The sequence below is a fragment of the Macrobrachium nipponense genome, chromosome 9 (assembly GCF_015104395.2).
Source record: "Macrobrachium nipponense isolate FS-2020 chromosome 9, ASM1510439v2, whole genome shotgun sequence".
In the NCBI taxonomy this organism is placed as follows: Eukaryota; Metazoa; Arthropoda; class Malacostraca; order Decapoda; family Palaemonidae; genus Macrobrachium; species Macrobrachium nipponense.
The window spans coordinates 9741627-9768515 of record NC_061110.1 but is presented as its reverse complement, the minus strand read 5'-3'; the positions used below and the strand labels follow the sequence as shown (position 1 = coordinate 9768515).

The following is a 26889-nucleotide window of genomic DNA, read 5'->3' as shown; positions in this document are numbered from 1 at the left end:
GAATAAGAAACGATTTCGACTACATGATAACATTATGCGCAGCCATATTTTCACTGGTACTAACCTGTCTGCCGTTTATTCGTTGTATTTCCCCAAAGCAAACACATGCACCCACATGGCAACATATAGAAATTTTAAGAGTAGACAGAACTTTGTATTGCTGTAAAAAAATATCAGAAGTTTAATTACCACTTCATTTTGGCGGCATAATATTCCTACAAATTGTCGTTCAAAATCCATGTGAAATCCATGTTTCATATAGCTTTCTTTACGATTTAAGTTAGGCCTAACTTCCACATTCTTCCGTGCCCTCCACATTTTCTCTTTGTTTTCTTATCTTTCTTTTAGGCCTAGTCATGTAACCAGCAAGTGTAGTACAATGGCATGAAATTTATTTCGAGATATGACATAGGCCTAGTTCTCTCAATCTCGTTCTGTAGTCTGTTAAATTGATATTCTTGGGTTTTCTTCTATTTTCCTCTTCTTGTATAATACATCGAAGCTCATCCATGCAAAAGTCATTCCGTCCGCCTCCTACTGAAAACAGAAATTAAATAAAAGGAAAAGTTAACGGACACGAAGCTTCAAGATTACGACACGTTCGTTAACCTGTTTCCCGATTTTCTTTTTCTTTTCCTTTGACTTCCCTCCTCGAACTCGGGAGTTTCGACGCCGAAAACCGAACAGCATTCCGGGACCTGGCATCGTGGAGCCCTACCGTGTCTCTCGACGAGAGCGTGACGATGCCTGAGCAAAAGGGCCTCATGTCCATGAGCCACGAGAAGTCATGACCCTTCGGTGTCGTCACCGAGAGAGGATGAGTCTAACGGCTGCAGACTGGAGCGCCTTTCGCTGCTCAAACCTATACAATATTTGGATTTATTTTCGAGTTGCCCTTGCATTGAAGGACGATGGGACGTTGAGACAATCTCTCTCTCTCTCTCTCGTGTATGGGAGTGTATGATAGTACGATAGGGCTAGATGGGTCTAAGGTTGCTATCATTTGTCTCCTAGATGGTAGTGGGACGTGGAGACAGTCTCTCTCTCTCTCTCTCTCTCTCTCTCTCCGCCGTATGGGAATCTACGACAATACTTGATGAAAGGATGTACGCTTCATTCTTGTAGTACTTTCTCCTGACCTATGGGTTCTCTGCGCTTTTGTTTTTGTACGATTTGGTCAGCAGGTTCTTTCTTTGTAAATTATGGACCATATCTTTTATTCCCTCTTCTTCTTCTTCTTCTTATTCTGAATAAGAATTTACACGGAAGAGAATTGAAAATAAGCTTAAATTGCGAATGACAAAATTGATGCAAAAAGAAAAAAATAGCAGACGCATGAAGGTAAACAAATAATTAACGATACAAAATATATTCGTATTAGCAAATAAGCTTTAAAAAGCTCCTGAGAGCACTGAGCAAACCAATATTCGAAGAATTAGCAAGAGATTATAAAGTTATCATAAATTCAACAAGCAAATGGCAGTTAGACAATTCACAAAGGATTTCTTTTAAAAAGGGAAGCCGTGGGCATGGGCATCATAGTGCCTGCATCTTTTAGATTAAACAGGATAACGGAATCAGGAGGAGAATTCCAAAGCTTGGACGTGGTGGTAAAGAAGTGTATTACTGATTGATCACAAATATCCTAATTTTGATTTTTCTTTCCCTCTCCTTACTTAGCTGTAACCCAAAACAGTTGACTGACAACCAAGTACAGTCTTATTCAATGCTTTGGCCAACGGAGGTACAAAAGATACTTAATGAACTACGAAACGAGAGAGAGAGAGAGAGAGAGAGAGAGAGAGAGAGAGAGAGAGAGAGAATAATACCTTACATCCTCACTAATTCTTTTCACTCATGGTCATTAGTAGCTTGTCGTGGGTTTGTAACAGTATATATATATATATATATATATATATATATATATATATATATATGTATATATATATATATATATATTATAATATATATATATATATATATATATATAATTAATACAATTTATGTACCCCATATTCACCAAAATCTTCAAAATAGTCGCTTCATCGACCTATAACCGAATCAATATTATTATTATTATTATTATTAGTATTAGTATTATTATTATTGTGACGATTCTCAAAGAAAAACACCACAACCTAATTATGCGGAAACTGAAGAAACAATGGAATAATAAATCCGGGAGAATATTGATACAAATATTTTAACAACATATCATAACCATCAAAGCACAGGAAGGATATGAATGCAATAAAATAAATGGCGCATATCAACATGTGAAATTTGTAACAGAACTCAACGGGTCGATTTTCTAGAAGCAGTGAATCACTATGGATGAGAATAAAACATATATAGAATATAGCTACAAATGTCCTTGAATATCCAATTCATCTTACCTCGGAATGAATATATTTTCATATATGTTAACTGAAGGGAATTTTTTTGGTTGATAATAATTTCGTCCTCTCCTGGATTCAAACCAACGCACAGAGGAGAAATCAGGACTTCAGTGACGTCTTTACCGACTCGGCCAACATATTATTAACCAAAAAAATCCCCCTCCGTTAACATGAAAATATATTACTTCCGGTAAAGCGAACTGGATATTCAAGGACATTATCGGTAGCTTAATGCATGGGTTACGAATCAGTGATGTGATCAGAATTCATATATAATATATATTATTGACACACTTCTTCTTCTTTCCTTTCCAGGCGAGGAGGAATTCCACAAGTCCAGGAAGCAGACTTACAGGAAGGTGAAGAAAGGGTCGTCTTATACGCGGGTTCCTTTCATCGACAAAGAAGGTGAGTAAACTATCCTCGTTTTTTTTCCATCTGTCCACCCGCCTGTGGTGTTTGCGTATGGTAACACTGCATCCCGGGCTTTAGATAGTTACATTCAGCTTACATTCAATAATTATAATAATATCCTATTTCGAATATTAACGGTGTAATTCCCATACAGTAAATTATTAAAACACTTTTCAGTTGCAAATGTACACCCAGATATCCTTGTATTTACCTAAAACTTACACATAGCGTAACTATCTAAAGCCCGGGACGCAGCATTACCATACGAGAACACCACAGGCTGATGGACAGATGAAAAAAATAAACAGAGTAAAGTATTATATACTATACAGTAGTACTAACGATATCATATCAGTCATCTTACTACTGCATCACACCTACATACAATAAATTAGGTACTTGACTTACACTATATATTTGTTTGAGCTCTGGAATAAAGAGTTTAGGCTAAAGGCCAGGCGCTGGGACCTATAAGGTCATTCAGAGCTGGAAAGGAAAGTGATAGGAAGTAGGCTTGAAAGGAGTGACAGGAGGAGAACCTCAAAGCAGTTGCACTATGAAATCATCACAGGGTGGATAGCAAGATGGAACAAAGATAATATGAATGGAGGTACAGTAAAAGGAACGAAAGGGATTGCGGCTAGGGGCCGGAGGGACGTTGCAAAGAATCTTTAGTTATGCCTACAGATAAGGGCAGAGTAAACAAGACCCTATTCTCTATGGGGGGGAAAGGGGAAGTTAATGACTTTATAAAACAAGCTAATGTTCAATGGCCGAAGCTTAGTATTTCTCCGACAATTTCTGGCCTATATTTTACTACGGCAATCACTGGACATTTTCGATTTCAGTTAACCCATCTTTGCATACTACCATAATTGAAATTACTTAAACTCCATTTGGAACTGCAAATTTCATAATTGAAATTGATTAAACTCCATTCTGGAAACTGCATAATTCATAATTGAAATTGAATAAAACTCCATTCTGGAACTGCAAATTTCATAACAGGAATTGTACTGAACTTCATACTGGAATTGCATTGAATTCCATTCTGGAATTGCATAATTTCATAAATGGAATTGTACCGAACCATACTGGGCTTGCATTGAATTCCATTCTGAATTGACATAATTTCATAACTGGGAATGGCTGAACTCAATTCTGGAATTGCATAATTTCATAAATGGAATTGTATTGAGCTCCATTCTGGAATTGCATAATTTCATAACTGGAATTGCATTGAACTCCATTCTGGAATTGCATAATTTCATAACTGAAATTTCATTGAACTCCATTCTGGAATTGCATAATTGATCGCTGGAATTTGCATTGAACTCCCATACTGAATTGCATTGAACTCCATTCTGGAATTGCATAATTTCATAACTGGAATTGCATTGAACTCCACATACAGGAAATGCATAATCGCACTACTGGAACTGCATCATGTCCTTTTCTCTCTTTCTCTCCCTCTCCTTTCAGACCAAGACTTCTGGAACAGCAACGCGCAGCTGGAGCTGCAGAACCAGCTGAAGATCTTCCAGCAGAAGAGGCAGGCGAAGAACGTGATTCTGTTCCTCGGGGACGGCATGTCCACGGCGACGGTCACAGCCACCAGGATCCTCAAAGGGCAGAGGAGTGGCCGGTGGGAGAGAGAGCTCATGGAATGGGACACCTTTCCACACAGCGCCCAGATCAAGGTGAGTGAGGTGACGAGAGGCGAAAATAAAGCGCATATAGTTACTGTTATGTTTACCCTTAGCGTTGAGAGAGAGAGAGAGAGAGAGAGAGAGAGAGAGAGAGAGAAGAGAGATATATTTTTTTACGTAGTTTTTTACCCTTAGAGAGAGAGAGAGAGAGAGAGAGTATAGTTACTGTTACGTTTACCCTTACTGTTTTGAGAGAGAGAGAGAGAGAGAGAGAGAGAGAGAGAGAGAGAGAGAGAGAGAGAGAGAGTGAATAGTTACGTATTTTGTAAAGATATTTTGTAAATATTTATTTTATTTAATATTATTTTAAACTCTGTTGACAACTGGCGAGAAATATGTACTTGATAGATAGGTGACATCTGTGGGTTGTAAACTGAGTAAAGAAAGGTGTATGTGTATGTATATGTATATGTATATGTATATTGAATATATATTTGTATGATGTATAGTACTATATATATATATATATATCTAAGTATATATTCTTTATATATTATCTTTCGTATTTTGTCCAGTTATTCAGTAAATATCTATTCTATTTAATATTATTTTAAACACTGTTTTAATCACACGAAATGACATCGTTGCTCCCAAGATAGGCCTGTTAAATGATTAAAGGAACACAGAGAAAGGAGAAACATTCCAATTCCTAAGCGAATATGGCATTATTAGTATTGTTTGAGAGCGAGTTTGCAACAAAATCGACCTCAGAATGCTCGTAGAGAAAACTATTGGAAAGAGAAGGTATACTAGAGATTTACTAATGACTGAAGCTAATGTCTTTGTTCATGTTTAAGAGGATTAGTTAATGAATGTTACCCCACATAACGCCCTCCCCGTCTCTCTCTCTCTCAGTATAGTGGAAAGTTGGAGAAAGCTGATTAATTTTTTTTTCAATAGTGTGGTCAGTGTAAATTTACATAAAGCTGTGATAACAAATTTTCGACTTTCTATTTAGTACTGAGGTTTCTGGGACACCTTTTGTTTACGACAAATAAGTGAGAGAGAGAGAGAGAGAGAGAGAGAGAGAGAGAGAGAGAGAGAGAGAGAGAGAGAGGAGACTCATCATTTACCTAGTAAGCAAACGTTTGTTGAGCAAACACGATAAGATTTTATCACGAAATTATTTAATTTTCTAATTGTCCATCGTGTGTGGCAAATAAATGAGAGAGAGAGAGAGAGAGAGAGAGAGAGAGAGAGAGAGAGAGAGAGAGAGAGAGAGAGAGGGGTCTAAAAATAGAAAAAAAAAACCGGCCGGAAAAGTACCTAAATGACGCTTTTAACATAACTTGTTTTTCTGTAGTGAAAGTATAGGGCCGAGACACAAGATTTATTATGTGAAAGACACGCATATATCAACGACAGATGGAGAGAGAGAGAGAGAGAGAGAGAGAGAGAGAGAGAGAGAGAGAGAGAGAGAGAGAGAGAGAGAGAATGTAAGTTTAAATGTGCCAAAGCCTAGCTACGCTTCCAGTATAAAATAATAACGGTTGGAGTCGTGTCTCAAGTCCATGCTAGTTACTATTTCTTCAGCTTTATCCCGTCTAACCCATTCCTTTCCAGTCCTGCCAAACATTACAACAACAACATAAAAAAAAAAAAAAAACTTCCTTTCCCTGCCTCGTGATCGTATCAAATTCACGAACGAGAAGGAAAAACGAAACGAATGTTATTCTCTCCACCAAAACAAACGCCGTTCTGTCGAACGCCGGGCAGATAATCACAGCCTGGGCGCGATAATGACAGGCCCTCACGGTGAAATCGCGGGCCGCGGATGTCGTAAGGGAGTCCACGAAATTATTTATTTATTTTTGCATTATTCATCCAGTACGCTGGGGAAGAATTACAAGCTTCGCTACATGAACTGACCAAGAGGCCAAGAGGTTAATTGTTATGCTCACAAAATTCCTCCTCAGCGCTTACTTTCGTCATTATGGGAAGTGAATTTAAAAAATCACACCCGGTTTCAGATCCCGGCGTGTTCGGTCTATGCATAGCTTAGATTTAATCTCTCTGTTTACGTTTTTCGTTTGATTTACGGAATGAAAGTGTTTTTATTTTTTTCCGAGTTGCTAAAGCTTGCTTTTTGGATTAGGAGCTGAGTTCTTTTTATCACGTTTTACATGAGTCGTTAATTTGAAGAGTTTGACAGTTTGAGACCTTGTAAAAATGTGGTGGTCAGTTCACGCACAAACTATAAAGGGAGAGATGCCACACTAGCTTATAAATGCCTGCTATATTACAAGACAATAGTCTGTTACATCTCTTTATTCCTTTCTATACAATGTATTTCCGTGATAAATACTCAAAATATCATCTAGCATCACTATTCTAGTATAATTTTTATAATTTTGGATATAACAATTGCACACTGAAATAAACTGTATATATATATATATATATATATATATATATATATATATATATATAATATATGTGTGTGTGAACATTTAAAAAATTGATATGCTTAAAATCTCTGAATCCACTTCTTCACTTCTATCCCTAGACCTACACTACAGACAATATAATATATATATATATATATTATATGTATATATAGCTTGATGATAAATAACAGTGCCAAGACCAGGAAGAACATTCTTTATTTAACGAGCTTTCGAGGTTCAAAACCTCATCTTCAGGCTGAAAAAAAATGACAGGGATGAGAAATCACTAAAATTTACATTAAAATTAATTGTCTTATTAAAAGCTTCAGTAAAAACATAAAATAAAACGAACATACATACATACTAAAAATTACGATAAAACTAAAACCAAAAAGCAAAACATACAAAAACAGAAATAAAAATGAAATAATATGAAAGGTAAACAAACTACCCTCAAAAATAAAATGGCTAACGACTACTTTGTGTACCTACTATGAAACTCTATGATCGCTAGTTGAATACGGACGAGTTGTTGTTCAATTCCTGTTCATTTTCTTAATAAACAGCGACTCTGAAATTAATAGGTCCAGTCTATTTGAGCAAAAGACAGTACTCTAAAATCTAGGGTGAGTGAAAGGATGGTCCTGTGCTAAACTGTGTTCCCTTATGGCAGAAAAAGTGGTTTTAGAAAAAGGAAACCTAGTTCTAACGGAAAGAGCCTCTGTGTTCCAAAATTCTGTGCCTAAGCCAGCGGGAAACTGGCACTGTTATTTATCATCAAGCTAAGATTTGCCAAGTAGCCGCCCAATTACTGAGACTATGTATATATATATATATATATATATATATATATATATATATTATACATATACTATATATATTTGTGTGTAAAAGTAAACTTAGAATTAAATTAATAGGCCTAAACTCTCTATCCCTAGACCTACACGACAGACAGCCAAGTAGCAGACAGCGCTGCCAGCGCCACAGCCTACCTCTGCGGCGTCAAGGGGAATTTGGGCACCATAGGGGTCGACGTCAATGTCAACAAGGAGAACTGTTCTGCCCAGCAGGATTCCACCTTCCACACCGATTCCATCGCCAAGTGGTTCCAGGTAAGTTAGGTTCCTTTGCTTTTCGGTTGAGGAAGGGGGGTCTCAGCCTCTAGGCCTATTCAGTTGGAATAGTAACGTTGGGTGGGGTCTTAGCTGATAGACTTATTTTTGCTGATTGCATTTTTATTTGCAACTGGAAACGACGTGTATAGACATAAGTATTGTCTTATATATATACACGAACAAACTATGGTTACGATGAGCTGAAAAATTAAAAATCTAAACATACGTCAATGTTTATTATTAGATAACTTCCAGTGTTCTGAGAAAACGTGTATTTGAGTACAAATTACGTATATATATATATATATATATAATATATATATATATATATATATATTACAAGCCAAAATCCTATATACATCTATACAAAGGTAAATTTTAAACAGAAACTTGGAAGATTCGTGAACTTAAATAATCTCTGTTAAAAAAAAATAAAAGTCTAGCTGAAAACGTTTTATTCTGCTCGCAACTCACCACTGATTGACTGAGTGATTGATTGATTGATTGATTGACGAGCCATGATTGACAGTCCGGTAGTTATTCCTTCTCGTCTGGCGCTACCTATCGAGACTGGAGCCAGTTTTGAGATGGATGAGATATCTGATTTTTTTTTTTTAGTATTTTTTTTATGACTTTACGAAGGGAGTTTGTTTCGTAAATTAGCGAGTTATAACGGATATTATTATTATTATTATTATTATTATTATTATTATTATTATTATTATTATTATTATTATTATTATTATTATTATTATTCATTCATTATTATTATTATTAACTGAACTTAAATGACTACTAAACTTAATAAGTTGCTTTAACAGATTACAATATCACTTCGAAAAAAAAGTACAGAAAAATTGAGCCAAAAATAACAGTTTCCCGTCTTGTAAGTTATTTCAATCTCTTGCGTAAAAATACTAATGCAAATAATAAACATAACACACACACACACACACACACACACACACACACACACACACACACATATATATATATATATATATATATATATATACATATATATATATATATATATATATATAATATACATATATATATATATATATATATATATATATATATATAATATATATATATATATAGAATCAAGCTACAAATCTCCTTTGATATCCAATTCGCTCTACCTCGGAATGAATATATTTTCATATACGTTAACCGAAGGAGAATTTTTTGGGCTGATATTAATGTCGTCCTGTCATGGATTCGAACCAGCGCACACGCACAGAGTAGAAATCAGGACTTCAGTGACGCCTAAACCAACAAGGCCAACATGGGCGCTGGTTCGAATCCACGCGAGGACGGAATTAATATCAGCTAATAAATTCGCCTTCGGTTAACCATACATAAAATTGTAATAATTCTGAGGTAGAGGAGATTGGATATTAAAAGGACATTTGTAGCTTAATTCATATATATATATATATATATATATATATATATATATATATATATATATATATGATATGTATATATATATATATATATATATATATATATATATATATACATATATATATATATATATATATATTATATATATATATATATATATCTATATATATATATAAAGCACGAGTTGGAGCTGACTCCTATTCTAAAGGGAACAAAAACATAGAAAAATGAAATGCGTGCAACAATAAAAAAAAAAAAACACATAGATAAAAACACCGAAAAAGGGAGGGAAAAAATGAATGTTGGAGATACAGATAAGCAGACGAATAAAAGGAGGAATGTAAAGTGTAAGATAAAAATTTTTTTTTACATTATTCAGTTGCTAAGCACCAAACTTTCTGGCTAATAATGCGCATTGCGTTGTTTACAGTGCATGTGCCCATTAGCTGAAAGAAATTATTATTATTATTATTATTAGTTTTTTTTTTTTTGCCCTATCACAGTCCTCCAATTCGACTGGGTGGTATTTATAGTGTGGGGTTCCGGGTTGCATCCTGCCTCCTTAGGAGTCCATCACTCTCCTTACTACTGTGTGCCGTTTTCTAGGATCACACTCTTCTGCAAGAGTCCTGGAGCTACTTCAGCGTCTAGTTTTTTCTAGATTCCTTTTCAGTGATCTTGGATCATGCCTAGTGCTCCTATGATTATGGGTACGATTTCCACTGGCATATCCCATATCCTTCTTATTTCTATTTTCAGATCTTGATACTTATCCATTTTTTCCCTCTCTTTCTCTTCAACTCTGGTGTCCCATGGTATTGCGACATCAATGAGTGATACTTTCTTCTTGACTTTGTCATCAACGTCACGTCTGGTCTGTTTGCACGTATCACCCTATCCGTCCTGATACCATAGTCCCAGAGGATCTTTGCGTGATCGTTTTCTATCACTCACTCAGGTTGGTGCTCGTACCACTTATTACTGCAAGGTAGCTGATGTTTCTTGCACAGGCTCCAGTGGAGGGCTTTTGCCACTAAATCATGCCTCTTTTTGTACTGGTTCTGTGCAAGTGCCGGGCATTCGCTTGCTATGTGGTTTATGGTTTCATTTTTCGTATTACACTTTCTACATATGGGAGAGATGTTATTTCCGTCTATCGTCTTTGAACATATCTGGTCCTTAGGGCCTGATCTTGTGCCGCTGTTATCATTCCTTCAGTTTCCTTCTTTAGCTCTCCCCTCTGTAGCCATTGCCATGTGTCATCGCTGGCTAGTTCTTTAGTCTGTCTCATGTATTGTCGTGCATTGTTTATTGTGCCAGTCCTCTGTTCTGTCTGTCATTCTCCTGTCTCTGTATATTTCTGGGTCTTCGTCTACTTTTATTAGTCGTTCTTCCCATGCACTCTTTAGCCACTCGTCTTCACTAGTTTTCAGATATTGCCCCAGTGCTCCTGTTTTCGATGTTGACACATGTCCTCTATACTTAGTAGTCCTCTCCCTCCTTCCTTTCGTGTATGTATAGTCTGTCCGTATTTGCTCTTGGGTGTAGTGCTTTGTGTATTGTCATATGTTTCCTGGTTTTCTGATCTATGCTGCGGAGTTCTGCCTTCGTCCATTCCACTATTCCCGCTCTGTATCTGATTACTGGCACTGCCCATGTGTTTATGGCTTTTATCATATTTCCGGCGTTGAGTTTTGACTTGAGTATCGCCCTTGAGTCTCTGCATATATTCTTTCCTGATCGTGTCCCGTTCATCTCTTGGTGTTTTATATCCCCTCCTTCTATTCCAGGTATTTGTATCCTGTCTCATCTATGTGTTTGATGTTGCTCCCATCGGTAGCTTATCCTTCAGTTCTCGTTACTTTGCCTTTTTGTATGTTGACTAAGGCGCATTTTTCTATTCCAAACTCCATCCTGATGTCCCCAGATACAATCCTTACAGTCTGGATTAGGGTATCTATTTCCTTGATGCTCTTACCATACAGTTTGATGTCGTCCATGAACATCAGATGGTTGGATTCTGTTGCCCTCTTTTCTTGAGTTGGTACCCGGCATCCATCTTCTGTAGTACTTTTGTCATGGGAATCATGGCTACTACGAGAGTAGTGGGGACAGTGAGTCGCCCTGGAAGATCCCTCTCTGATGTTAACCTCTGCTAGTCTTATTCCAGAGCTTGTAAGTATTGTATTCCAGTTGCGCATTGTATTTTTGAGGAAGCTGATGGTGTTTTCCTCTGCATTATTATTATTATTATATTATTATTATTATTATTATTGTATTATTATTATTTAAACAATTAATAATAATAAGAAGAAGCAGAATTATTATTATTATTATTATTATTGTTATTATAATTATTATTACTAAGATGATGATAATAATAATAATAATAATAATAATAATAATAATAATAATAATAATAATACTAATAATAATAATATAATAATAATAATAAAGTGTGGCGCCGTGGAGGAGTTGGTTAGGTCTTCAATAGACTTAAGTCAAGTTAAGCAACATTGGGGCTGGTCAGTCGTTGGATGGGTGACCGCTCTCCTCGGCGTTGATTCCTTGGGAAAGGATCTTTACCATAATTCCTCAGTCTACTCAGCTGTAAATGAGTACCTATCCCTGATGGGGTAGGGTCCAGCTATGGGTTAAATAGCAAAACTCAGCAATGATGGAAAGAAATGAAGAATAAACGACAACGACGTAAATGGAAACCTCTGGCAACAGAGGAGCTTCGTCCGGCAACCAGGTATTCAACCCAATTGAAGGGGAAGACGGTTCAGGTACTTGGAGGTCGTCATCCAGCAACTGATCACCACAACGAAAGTAATCAACAGCCTGAGATTGGAGCTACAGAGGCAAAAAGGAAGAAATGGACAAGAGAAGAAAATAAGGAAATATGGAGATGCTACCAGAAGCAACCCGACGGAGAGAGGATATAGAAGAAGATTGATAAACATCTGTGAGAGAATAAACTGGAATGAGAGGAATAACACCCCCCAAACAGAGCAGAGGCTGGCAGATCAAGTAAGGAACATAAAGAAAAAGAACTGGCTCTCCCCAACAGAAAGAGAAGAACTGGAAAGGGAAATGTCAACACGACAAACGAAATTACACGAGACGAACTGAGAGACGATGCCACAGAAGACGACAGGGAGGATGAAAGTATCAAACAACGACACACGAAGAAACACCGACGAAGTAACAGAGAGGACGGAATGGTAGAAAAGATTAGACAATGGATGGAGCCAGATACAGAGAGAACAAAGATCCCCACCATGAAAGCCTACAACACAAGAAAATTAAGGGAGAAAAACAAGTGAGGTCAATGAAATAATGGGCTAATACACACCACCGAGTATCACAGAAACAAATAAACTTGACATATGCAGGAGTCAAGATTAGTAGCAGAAACTGGAATGGGGATTCGAACACCAACACCACTGTCACAAACAACCCAACAGAAAACCAAAACAGCAACCTCCTTGGAAAAGGCGCCTGTGGAAAAGCAAATCATGGTGATGAGATCTGACTTGAGTAAACTGAAAGAGATGGCAGAAAAAAGGCTAAGAAGCAAGAAAACAAAGGAGGAAACTCAACGAGAAATACAAAGACTAGAAGAGAGGGGACTAAACACAATAGAAAGATGTAAAACAGAGGCTTAAGGCCAAAGCACACAAGATCCAACGGTACATGAACAGGAATAAGGGATACCAACAGAACAAACTATTCGGAACCAACCAGAAAAGACTATACAGCCAACTAAGAGGGGAAGACAACCACCCAGAAATTCCTGAAGCCGAACCAAGTAAGAGACTCTGGGAAAACAATATGGAGCAAGGAAGAAGAAACAGGGAGAATAAACAAAGATTCACAGAGATCACGACAGACACAGTCAGACACCAACTAAAGAAAATGCCAAAACTGGAAAACCCAGGTCCCGATGAAGTCCATGGATACTGGCTCAAAAACTTCAAGGCCCTACACCCACGAATAGCAGAACAACTCCAGCATTGTATCTCAAATCACCAAGCACCCAAATGGATGACCACAGTACAAAAAGACAGAGTAAGGGAAATATAGCAGTAACTACAGGCTATCACCTGCCTACCAATAATGTGGAAGTACTAACAGGTATCATCAGTGAAAGGCTATACAACTACCTAGAGGAGACAAACACCATCCCCTACCAACAGAAAGGCTGCAGAAGGAAGTGTAGGGGCACAAAAGACCAGCTCTGATAGACAAAATGGTAATGAAGAAACAGTAGGAGAAGAACAACCTAAGCATGGCATGGATAGACTATAAGAAAGCCTTCGACATGATACCACACACATGGCTTAATAGAATGCCTGAAAATATATGGGGCGGCAGAGGAAAATACCATCAGCTTCCTCAAAAATACAATGCGCAACTGGAATACAATCTTACAAGCTCTGGAATAAGACTAGCAGCGGTTAATATCAGGAGAGGGATCTTCCAGGGCGACTCACTGTCCCCACTACTCTTCGTAGTAGCCATGATTCCCATGACAAAAGTACTACAGAAGATGGATGCCGGGTACCAACTCAAGAAAAGAGGCAACAAAATCACCATCTGATGTTCATGGACGACATCAAGCTGTATGGTAAGAGCATCAAGGAAATAGATACCCTATCCAGACTGTAAGGATTGTATCTGGGGACATCAGAATGGAGTTTGGAATATAAAATAAAAATGCGCCTTAGTCAACATACAAAAAGGCAAAGTAACGAGAACTGAAGGGATAAAGCTACCAGATGGGAGCAACATCAAAACACATAGATGAGACAGGATATAAATACCTGGGAATAATGGAAGGAGGAGATATACAAGAGATGAAGGACACGATCAGGAAAGAATATATGCAGAGACTCAAGGCGATACTCAAGTCAAAACTCAATGGAGGAAATATGATAAAAAGCCATAAACACATGGGCAGTGCCAGTAATCAGATACAGCGCAGGAATAGTGGAATGGACGAAGCAGAACTCCGCAGCATAGATCAGAAAACCAGGAAACAAATGACAATACACAAAGCACACACCAAGAGCAAATACGGACAGACTATACATAACACGAAAGGAAGAGGGAGGGAGGACTACTAAGTAGAGGACTGCGTCAACATTGAAAACAGAGGCACTGGGGCAATATCTGAAAACCAGTGAAGACGGAGTGGCTAAGAGTGCATGGGAAGAAGGACTAATAAAAGTAGACGAAGACCCACCAGAAATATACAGAGACAGGAGAAAGACAGAGAGAACAGAGGACTGGCACAACAAAACCAATGCACGGACAATACATGAGACAGACTAAAGAACTAGCCAGCGATGACAATTGGCAATGGCTACAGAGGGGAGAGCTAAAGAAGGAAACTGAAGGAATGATAACAGCGGCACAAGATCAGGCCCTAAGAACCAGATATGTTCAAAGTACGATAGACGGAAATAACATCTCTCCCATATGTAGGAAGTGCAATACGAAAAATGAAACCATAAACACATAGCAAGTGAATGCCCGGCACTTGCACAGAACCAGTACAAAAAGAGGCATGATTCAGTGGCAAAAGCCCTCCACTGGAGCCTGTGCAAGAAACATCAGCTACCTTGCAGTAATAAGTGGTACGAGCACCAACCTGAGGGAGTGATAGAAAACGATCAGGCAAAGATCCTCTGGGACTATGGTATCAGAACGGATAGGGTGATACGTGCAAATAGACCAGACGTGACGTTGATTGACAAAATCAAGAAGAAAGTATCACTCATTGATGTCGCAATACCATGGGACACCAGAGTTGAAGAGAAAGAGAGGGAAAAAATGGATAAGTATCAAGATCTGAAAATAGAAATAAGAAGGATATGGGATTATGCCAGTGGAAATCGTACCCATAATCATAGGAGCACTAGGCACGATCCCAAGATCCCTGAAAAGGAATCTAGAAAAACTAGAGGCTGAAGTAGCTCCAGGTCTCATGCAGAAGTGTGTGATCCTAGAAACGGCACACATAGTAAGAAAAGTGATGGACTCCTAAGGAGGCAGGATCAACCCGGAAACCCCACACTATAAATACACCAGTCGAATTAGAGGACTGTGATAGAGCAAACAATAATAATAATAATAATAATAATAATAATAATAAGGATTATAATTATTATTGTTATTATTATTATTATTAAAACAATTAAGAACAATAATAATAACAATAACAGTTATTATTATTATTTTTTTTTTTGCTCTATCACAGTCCTCCAATTCGACTGGGTGGTATTTATAGTGTGGGGTTCCGGGTTGCATCCTGCCTCCTTAGGAGTCCATCACTTTTTCTTACTATGTGCGCTGTTTCTAGGATCACACTCTTCTGCATGAGTCCTGGAGCTACTTCAGCCTCTAGTTTTTCTAGATTCCTTTTCAGGGATCTTGGGATCGTGCCTAGTGCTCCTATGATTATGGGTACAATTTCCACTGGCATATCCCATATCCTTCTTATTTCTATTTTCAGATCTTGATACTTATCCATTTTTTCCCTCTCTTTCTCTTCAACTCTGGTGTCCCATGGTATTGCGACATCAGTGAGTGATACTTTCTTCTTGACTTTGTCAATCAACGTCACGTCTGGTCTATTTGCACGTATCACCTTATCTGTTCTGATACATAGTCCAGAGGATCTTTGCCTGATCGTTTTCTATCCCTCCCTCAGGTTGGTGCTCGTACCACTTATTACTGCAGGTAGCTGATCTTTTTTGCACAGGCTCCAGTGGAGGGCTGTTTTGCCACTGAATCATGCCTCTTTTTGTACTGGTTCTGTGCAAGTGCCGGGCATTTGCTTGCTATGTGGTTTATGGTTTCATTTTTCGTATTGCACTTCCTACATATGAGAGAGATGTTATTTCCGTCTATCGTTCTTTGAACATATCTGGTTCTTAGGGCCTGGTCTTGTGCCGCTGTTATCATTCCTTCAGTTTACTTCTTTAGCTCTCCCCTCTGTAGCCATTGCCATGTGTCATTGCTGGCTAGTTCTTTAGTCTGTCTCATGTATTGTCCTCTGCTCTGTTTGTCATTCTCCTGTCTCTGTATATTTCTGGGTCTTCGTCTACTTTTATCAGTCCTTCTTCCCATGCACTCTTTAGCCACTCGTCTTCACTAGTTTTCAGATATTGCCCCAGTGCTCTGTTCTCGATGTTGACACAGTCCTCTATACTTATAGTCCTCCTCCCTCCTTCCCTTTCGAGTTAGATAGTCTGTCCGTATTTGCTCTTGGGTGTAGTGCTTTGTGTATTGTCATATGTTTCCTGGTTTTCTGATCTATGCAGCGGAGTTCTGCCTTCGTCCATTCCACTATTCCTGCGCTGTATCTGATTACTGGCACTGCCCATGTGCTTATGGCTTTTATCATATTTCCGGCATTGAGTTTTGACTTGAGTATCGCCTTGAGTCTCTGCATATATTCTTTCCTGATCGTGTCCTTCATCTCTTGGTGTTTTATATCCCCTCCTTCCATTATTCCCAGGTATTTGTATCCAGTCTCATCTATGTGTTTGATGTTGTTCTCCCATCTGGTTAGCTTTATCCCTTCAGTTCTCGTTACTTTCGCCTTTTTGTATGTTGACTAAGGCGCATTTTTATATTCCAAACTCCATCCTGATGTCCCCAGATACAATCCTTACAGTCTGGATTAGGGTATCTATTTCCTTGATGCTCTAACCATACAGCTTGATGTCGTCCATGAACATCAAATGGTTGATTCTGTTGCCTCTTTTCTTGAGTTGGTACCGGCATCATCTTCTGTAGTACTTTTGTCATGGGAATCACGGCTATACTAAGAGTAGTGGGGACAGTGAGTCGCCCGGAAGATCCCTCTCTGATATTAACCTCTGCTAGTCTTATTCCAGAGCTGTAAGTATTGTATCCAGATGCGCATTGTATTATTGAGGTAAGCTGATGGTGTTTATTATTATTATTATTATTATTATTATTATTATTATTATTATTATATTATTGTATGCTGAAAGTAAACCCTCTTTTAAACATTTTTTATTAAAAGTAATTGCTGCCTCAGCTGCGTTAATTTTAATAAATTATTATTATTATTATTATTATTATTATTATTATTATTATTATTATTATTATTATTATTATTATTATAGAAATGTAAACGCAAAACCAAAAAACACAAAGAGCTGAGCAAAAAATAATAATAAATAAAATAAATAAAAATAAATAAATAAATAAAAAATAACCACGGCATTATTTTGAGAAGGACCATAACACAAGCTACCATTACTAAACCAAAAACTATAGCCGGGAGATTCACTTTATGTTAATGCGGTCGGTTTTCACGGGACATTCTCCTTGCTGGATGCCGGCCAACCAGGCATCCAGGCAGCCAACCAGCCGCTAGGTTAGGCTGACCGCGCTGCATTAAACCCAACCTTGAGCTGATGCCTTTTGCGAAGGGGTGGAAATCCTGCAATTTTTAAATGTGACAGAGGAAGGAGAGTTGTTTGTGTCGTTTGTGTTCGATGCAAAGGAAGTTTTAGTCTTCGACCTTGACTTGGTGGTATTTGAAAGGAGTGAAGTATATTAGCTGAAACCACTGGAAGCGTTCAGAACGAAACGGGAGAGGGCCAAGTACTTTCAACGTGTATTTTTAACACATCTTCGGGGAACCAAGATGTGTTGAAAATATACGAAAGTATATTTGGAACTCTTTCATTTCATTTTGAAATTTCTAAGTGCGCTTCAGCTAATAAAAATAATCGTTCTGTCAGTTTTAATATGCACATCATTTATCTTTTTACTTTTCCATTCTGATAAATAAATCATAAATATCCTATCCTAAAATCCCCGTATCTTTAACTCAACGCGAAACGCCTTTTCCAGACCTATTTAGGCTCTTCAATAGACCTTTCATAAACCCCCTCCCCCACACCAAGAACAACAGCAACGAAGTAGTTTGTAGGCTTACTCTCCGAGTAAGCGAAAATGGCCTCTTTTCAAATGTCATATACTTCAAGGTAGATGCACTAACTAGACTGACAGACTTGCTTCTTAAAATTCGTGTTAAAAGCTCTGCACTCAACAGCACCTCTCAAAGTAGTTTGTCGGCTTACTCCCCGAGTATGCGAAAAGGTTAGGAACCACTGCTCTGAAGGGGATCGATCCTCCAAAAGGGTTCACTGAGCTTCCAGCAAAGCCACCTTTCACAACGGCTAATAATAATGCACCGCCCACGACGTAACAGCGAAAAGAAATGGCCATCGACATTAGTCAAATGTCGAATTATGCAACAACTTGAGACTAGCGTCAGCTGCTAAAGTTGCCCTTTTAGACGTTGGGAAAAAACTGCCACTTGTGGAGTACCCATAGGCGAGTTATTATACGTCATTACACGTCATTAACGCGTCGACATTACAGTAACGAGTAGGTAATATAATATTTTACACATGACATTTTTATACTTTCTAATACGGAGCCACCATCAACCCGTCATTTTTGGGAATCATTCATACCCAGGTGAGGGATTACTTATGGTTCCTCCTTCTTCTGCTATACGCTGACCAGGAATCGAACCGGAGCCTTCTCTTGTGTGTGTGTGTGTGTGTGTGTGTGTGTGTGTGTGTGTGGGCCCACGACAGTGACCGAAATCACTTGGCCATCGTGAATGCTTACTTTTGCCGGATTTATTCCGTGGCGTTCAGCGAAGGTTGCAATACATTACTGAACTAGTACCATTCTCCTTGCATTGTAATACGGTTTTTATATGTTTTTTAATTCAACATTTGTTTTTTTAATAAATTGGGTCTCTTCTAATGGTAGTTATATGTAGCTTTTTACGGCGAAGGACTTATGATAATTTGTAAGCAAATGTAAGCACGCAACCTCCGTGAAGTGTGTTACGGAAACGGTACGAACATAGGCCTATGCTACACCTACTTTCAAAACATATATGTAGCGCTTTGCCGTTTTATTTTTATTTAACAAAAATCACTGCTATGACACTCATGTGTTGGAATTATTCGAATTTTGGTAAAATGCTGGTGAAATAAAATAAAATTAACGTTCCATGCAGGTGCAAACCGGCATTCACTTGTCACCAGAGCTCTCGTCACTCACGAGAGACGCATCACGCGGTGGAACCGATCACCGTAATTAAGTGTTCCATCTCTCTAAGTCGGATTCCCAGGTATTTGGGCTCATTCGCCACACGGAGAACAACCGACACATGGGCGATTATTTCATAAACGAGAGATCGTCCTTCGGGAACAAGATTATCAGCTCCGGGCCAGAGCTTAAATTCCGTGGTGTTGGGTTCCCAGAATCCCAAACCTAAGATATGTCTTGTCAGGCATCTTTAGAAACTTGCCAACATATTCGACACCAGCTGAACGTCATTTTTTCTATACTGGAGCCAAATGACATGACTGAACTTCGGCATTAATCTAAGAAACAGGATTTTCTGCGCGGTTCAAAATTTGGCGCCAAGATGCCAAAGGTTTCCAGACAACGTACTCGCGTGACACGCAGTGGGATTTTAAATCCCCTCTTCCAGCCATTAAGTCTGGAAATGGGTGCAAGAAATCCCCCTTTCCATTTCCAGACCTTATCTCAAAAGTGGAAAGTGACGAAGGAAAAAATCCCTCGAGAATTACGGAGCCACTCGTTGGAAAATCCGACCTGGAAAGTGGGTCAGCTTTTATCGTTCCCTTTTTGGACAGGAGATTATTACGAGAAAGAAGAATTATTCTGGTGGTTTCTTTGTCCCCGGATGAAATAATACCGTCTGCTCTCTCTCTCTCTCTCTCTCTCTCTCTCTCTCTTCAAGGTGCTGCAGCTGCGCGTGTCAACTGTCTTAACTGTGTTCATTCATGGACGTACTTTGCAGAGCCTTGGTTATTTATAAGTTTTTAATCAATAATAATAATAATAATAATAATAAAATAATAATAATAATAATAATAATAATAATAATAATAATAATAATAATAATAATAACAGTGACTAACTCGTTCAATATTTCAGTCACAACCTGTAGCATTTTAATAATAATAATAATAATAATAATAATAATAATAATAATAATAATAGGCACGATCCCAAGATCCCCGAAAAGGAATCTGGTAAAACTAGAAAGCCGAGGTACCTCCAGGACTCATGCAGAAGAGTGTGCTCCTAGAAACAGCGCACACTATTCAAAGATGTACAATTTAGAAAATATTTCCCTTTTTATTATACAGAATTTAAAAATGCTTGCCTTCCGATAAGCTCCTAGTGTCACCTTCAGGGAGTTCTTGTAGCATGATAAAGGATATATACAAGGACTCCATTGAGGCACACGAAGGACTACGGACGCGATCAGGGGCAAGATGTCACAGGACTCTCTGAATATGATAGCAGGATACATCAGAAGCTTTGGGAGGATTCTGTGAAGTGTGATTTCTCCTCTGTGCGCTGGTTCGAATCCACGAGAGGACGAAATTATTATCGACTCAAAAAATTTCCCCTTCGGTTAACGTATATGAAAATACAATATTAATTCCGAGGTAGAGCGAACTGGATATTAAAGGATATTTGTAGCTTGATACACACACACACACACACACACACACGCACATATATATATATATATATATATATATATATATATATATATATATATATATATATCACTGTGGATTTCTTCCCTTCGAGAGAGAGAGAGAGAGAGAGAGAGAGAGAGAGAGAGCGATTTCTCTCCACTTATTTTACTTAAGAACCATCAATGAATTCTTGTCCGAATAGAGAGATCAGATCTATCTCACTTTTGAGAGAGAGAGAGAGAGAGAGAGAGAGAGAGAGAGAGAGAGAGGAATTTCTCTTCACTTATTTTATTCAAGAACCAACGATGAATTCTTGTCCGAATACAGAGATCAGATCTATCTCACTTTTGAGAGAGAGAGAGAGAGAGAGAGAGAGAGAGAGAGCCGAGGACGCGCCATATTGCACAAACTGGCTCCCAGCTCCAAGGAGACCGTCACACATTTGTCCTTTTAAGCAATGACCGTGGGAAAGGGCCGGTAAGGATTCCCGAGGAACCAGACTTCGCGTAATGATGTCGTTCAAGGCGATCTTCTCTCTCTCTCTCTCTCTCTCTCTCTCTCTCTCTCTCAAAAGTGAGACAGATCTCTAATCTCTCTATTCGGACAGGAATTCAGCGTTGTTTCTTCAATGAAATAAATACAGAGAAATTTCTCTCTTCTCTCCTCTCTCTCTCTCTCTCTTCTCTCGCCTCTCCTCGTCTCTTCTCTCTCTGCTTCTCTCTCTCTCTCTCTCTCTCTCTATATATATATCTATATATTTATATAATATATATATATAGATATATATATATATATATATATATATATATATATATATATCTTTGAATTTCCAAGACAAGGGCAAAAGTGTCTCTCTTTCTCTTTCTCTCTCTCCCACCCACGCACAGAGTACCCAACGATAACCACTCATCCGCAAAAGAGAGAGAGAGAGAGAGAGAGAGAGAAGAGAGAGAGAGAGAGAGAGAGATGTGCTAACAGAAAGAGTGGTGTTACAACAAGGTGGGTGCTTAGCATCTCACGGGATTTCCTTCTTACTGGCTGGCTCTTCGCCTTCCAGTGGGGCAACTAGTACTTTCCTAGCCATATCTGACCTCTCTCTCTCTCTCTCTCTCTCTCTCTCTCTCTCTCTCGCTCGCTAACCTATTTATTTATTATCAGCCTTCTTCTTCTTCTTCTTCTTCTTCTTCTTCTTCTTCTTCTTCTTCCCTTTCCAGCGGTTGTTTATTGTCTTGCTCTTCTTTTTATCTCTATTGACTCTTCATTTGTTCCTTACGTTAAACGAGTTTATTTCGATTATTATTTGAAGGAATTAAGCGTTGGATTTCTATAATAATAATAATAATAATAATAATAATAATAATAATAATAATAATAATATTGTATTTTATTCTTGGTTCAACACTGCAGCTCTTTTAGTGATTAATTTCTGTAAAAGTTTCTCCATATTTTTTTTCTATAAATCGAATATATTTAAAAGAATGATTTGAGGACCTTTTGTACGATGTTTCGAAGTACTTATTCTTCGACACGGTTGACTGGAAGAGAGAGAGAGAGAGAGAGAGAGAGAGAGAGAGAGAGAGAGAGAGAGAGAGAGAGAGAGAGAGAGAGAGAGAGAAGAATAAATAGTACGTGTGACATAACGAAACATTCTAGGGTAGACATTCTAACATAATGTCTAACCAACTTTTGGAGAGAGAGAGAGAGAGAGAGAGAGAGAGACCCACGTTAGCAGAATCGCCTCATTGAAGAGTTCCCACGACCTGGGTTGACCTGATCACCAGGTGGTGCTGGTGGTGGCCTACCACTAGTTCTCCTTTTATACCATTAACCAGTCTCTCTCTCTCTCTCTCTCTCTCTCTCTCTCTCTCTCTCTCTCTCTCTCATTTTCTACATATTAGTAACCTGAAGTGTCAAATCTCTCTTCCTTTCTCTCTTATGGCAGCTTTTGACGTGTGTGAAATTCGTCTTTGTCCGTTCCAGTTCTCTCTCTCTCTCTCTCTCTCTCTCTCTCTCTCTCTCTCTCTCTCTCTCTCTCTCTCTCTCTCAGTGTTTATGAGATATCTATTTGCGCAACGAATTTTATCTTTTCATTTTCCATTCGTCAATGGTGTTTTATATTGTCCTCCTTACAATAGCAAACATCTATACTAACTTTTTTTTGCCTTATCCCTTTTATTCTCTACCTTGTTTATCAGTCTTTTCCAATTCACCATTTCCCTTATAAAATGGTGACGAAATCCATTTTCTAAGAACAAAAATGCATGGATAAAACTGTCAGGTTATGTTTTGTTTACTATGAAAGAATAAAATAGTATATAGTATATGTAAGGAAAATAATGTTAGATGAAAAATTTACATGCAAAATTATTCCAAGATAATCACCCAATATGATGCTTTTTAAAGTATAGAAATCCATTCGTAAAAGCTGAGTTATTAATTTCAAATATCCTCTACATAATATTCATGTTTGAAGTAGACAGGTGGTGACAATTCCAAGCAACAGATATGAATATTGAAGTCTTTTGACCAGTTATAAAAAAAAAAATTGCAGTCCAAAGTTCATCTCTCCTGAAAGATTCTTCCTTTCCATCAAAGTTATTGGTTGACATGACGTTTGACCTATAATGACCTCTATTTTCATACCCGCGTCTACTGTCCCATGACGGCCATAATTCTTTTTAGATTTACGAACCGTCTTTGTTGACTATAACCTACGAGGAGTGATCCGACCTCCATCTTACTCGGGGCGCGTGCTAAAATCTGCGGTCAAATAAAGCGTTGTTTCACCAACGAAAATTAAAATAAATGCGCTATATTTTACATGAAATACTTTTTCTGTCCTGTTTAACATGCACATTATTTATTTCTTACATTTTCATTCTGATAAATAAATCATAACTATCCTATCCTAAAATTCCAGTATCTTTAACTCAACGCGAAACGCCTTTTCCAGGCCTTTTAAGGCTCTTCCATAGACTTTTCCTAAACCTACCCCCAAACAAGAACAACAACAACAAAAACGAAGTAGCTTGTGGGCTTCCTCCCAGAGTAAGCGAAAATGGCCCACATTTACCGACTTGCTTCTTAATATTCGTGTTTCTTCAAGACTTGCATTCGACAGCGCCCTATCTCATACGTTTCAACACCGCAAGCGTTCGGTAATAAACACAGACTATTAAAGGGCGAGATAGTACGCTATCCCCCCGACCTCCAAGATTAGATTAGTCACGACCATTTCGGAGAGGAATGTTGCCATAAGTAGGTTTTTTTTTTTAAAGCCTCATTCTGGATCTTCCTTCGGTCAAATTGTGTTCTTCTAAAAATAGTTTTCTTTTTACTTATTTTCCAGTTTTTACTTTTACTTATTTATTTATTTATGTTAGTGAATAAATCTTTGGGTTTACTTGTTCGTGTTCAATATTGTTTTTTTTTCTCTATTTCTTCTTATTTATGGTGATAATGATTATTACAAAAATACGCCAGATTAACTTGAAAAGTTATTGGGTGATTTCATGTCACAACGAATTATATTTCAGTCAGTTACCTGCATTATAAACTGCTGTGGATTTAAATGATCTCATCACTTATAATAATAATAATAATAATAATAATAATAATAATAATAATAATAATAATAATAATAATAATAATAATAATTGAAAAATGGCAAAATGGATAAATTTCAAAATAGGGATTAACTAACTTACATACATACACATATCAACATAAGCCAGTAAAAGTAAGGCAAAATGGTATACACAACTCTTTAAGATAGAATTACCCCCCATATTTCCAAACTGCTCTAGAAGCCACTATGAAAGTTTACCTTGGGGTATTTGAGACGTGGAAAAAAAAAACACGCACATATTTATCATCTTTCGTTGTTCTCCTCTCTCTATCTTAACTGTTGTTCTGCATCAATGACCTATGGTTCCAGTGTCTTTTGTTATTCACCGTTAGGTTCCTTTTCTTCAGCTCTCCGGAGCCTTTGTGATTTTGCGCGCGTGAGAGCTCTCTCTCTCTCTCTCTCTCTCTTTCTTCTGTTATGAGTGACTACGCGTGTGGAAATATTGGAGCCCGTTCTCATTTCGTTTCTGTTTCGGAAAGGATGATTTACCGTCTCACCTCTGAAGTTCATCTAAAAACCTCCAGGAATTTATTTGCTGCATTTCGTGACCTCTCAGAACGACGTTCTTGTCTCTTTTTTTTTTTTAAATGAATGATTCGCAAACTGTCAGACTCTTTCGTAAAGAAGCCGCGTAGTGAACCCAAGAGCCAACCGAATCCACTCGCCCGAGGGCAGGGTTTGAATGCGGGATATGGGTGCTATAGTAGATTCACATCACTGGTGCATCTGATGTCTAGGCCAGTCCATTACGGTGCTCCTGATTGGCTGTTGATAAGTCAGTCACTGGGCTGGAAACTCTCAGTCAATCTCGAGAGTTCACATAGTCAAGATGTATGTTCAACCTCTCCCGAGGGATACGTCTTTCAAAAGCATCCCTCAGGAGAGGTGGAACATACATCCTGCCTATGTGAACTCTCGAGATTGACTGAGAGTTTCCAGCCCTGTCATTGGATTATCAACAGCCAATCACGAGCGTCGTAAGGGACTGGCCTAGACATCAAATGCACGACTGATGTGAATCTACTATAGTGACCCTTTTTTCACATAACCTTCACTTTTATCCAGGCTCTACGGGCTGCTCTGTGAGCAAGGGGCCGTGCTGGCATAAGGCCAGCATAATCTCAAACAACAACATCCAGGCTCGGGTTCGTAGCTGAGTCTTTGTCTGACTCTTGCAAGAAGGGATGTAGAAATAAATTACTGAAAAAGGTGTTCCACCTTCAGGATTATTGGATATGTCATGGCACCTAACAGTCTCCATATCTTGACTTGGCGTAAAGGGCAGAGAGGCCTTAAGAGTTGTGGCTGTTGGTTTGGGAGAGGGACAAAGACAGCCATTCGATCTTGCTGGAATGACCTGCTTAGTGTACCTACACACCATGAACATGGCAATCAATGGTGTCAATCATTAAGTCAATAGTGTAAGATTATTATTTTATTAATTATTATTTTGTTATTATTATTTATTATTATTATTATTATTATTATTATTATTATTATTATTATTATTCACCACATAAAATGGGACTGATTTCCAAATACGGATGCAGATTATGCCTCTGAGTTTAATTGAGGTTTATTGTAATATTTCAATACCCAGACCAATTTCAGCAATTATTTCTGTACCTTCTTATTCAGACGCTGGTTCACATTGTTCGTATATTATAACTATATATATATATATATATATATATATATATATATATATATATATATATATTTTGGGGTTGGGGGTATTCATTCTTTCAACTTATTTCTTTGGACTACTGTTTTACTAGCTGTTGTTCCCTAAGCGATGCAGAGCTTGAGGTTCCCTTATGCATATGTATACGTATATATATAGTATATATATATATATATATATATAATATATATATATATATATATATATATATATATATATATATATAGCAAACACCTTCACAAAGCAAACAACAACGATGACATACGAGTCCCGGCAGTGACTACAACCACGTCTTAATCACGACAGCAGTACTACCTACTCGCCTCCCGACGGACTCGAGAAAGAAAAAGAAAAAAAAATAAGAAAAAAAAAATTCGCTATACTTTCACTCGTAAGCTTCGCCGACTGCCATAACTTCTTTTGGGAGTAATCGGCTGTTGTTGAACTTTGATCTTAATCTAGCGGTTAAGAGTGTTAGATGCTCGTCTTTTAGTGTTTATTATTTTTTATTTTGTTTTTTGCGTTTGCACATGATGAATA

At 37.9% G+C, this 26889-nt stretch overlaps 1 protein-coding gene across 2 annotated transcripts in view; it reads left to right on the top strand.

Moving 5' to 3' along the window:
* The window catches only part of LOC135218643 (alkaline phosphatase-like), a 107093-nt gene that overhangs the window by 4394 nt on the left and 75810 nt on the right, over positions 1-26889 (top strand). For both annotated transcript variants that reach the window (XM_064255083.1, XM_064255084.1), the window contains exons 3-5: positions 2715-2807; positions 4296-4513; positions 7848-8021. In XM_064255083.1, coding sequence (XP_064111153.1) covers positions 2715-2807; positions 4296-4513; positions 7848-8021 — 485 coding nt within the window. The remainder of the gene's footprint in view (positions 1-2714; positions 2808-4295; positions 4514-7847; positions 8022-26889) is intronic.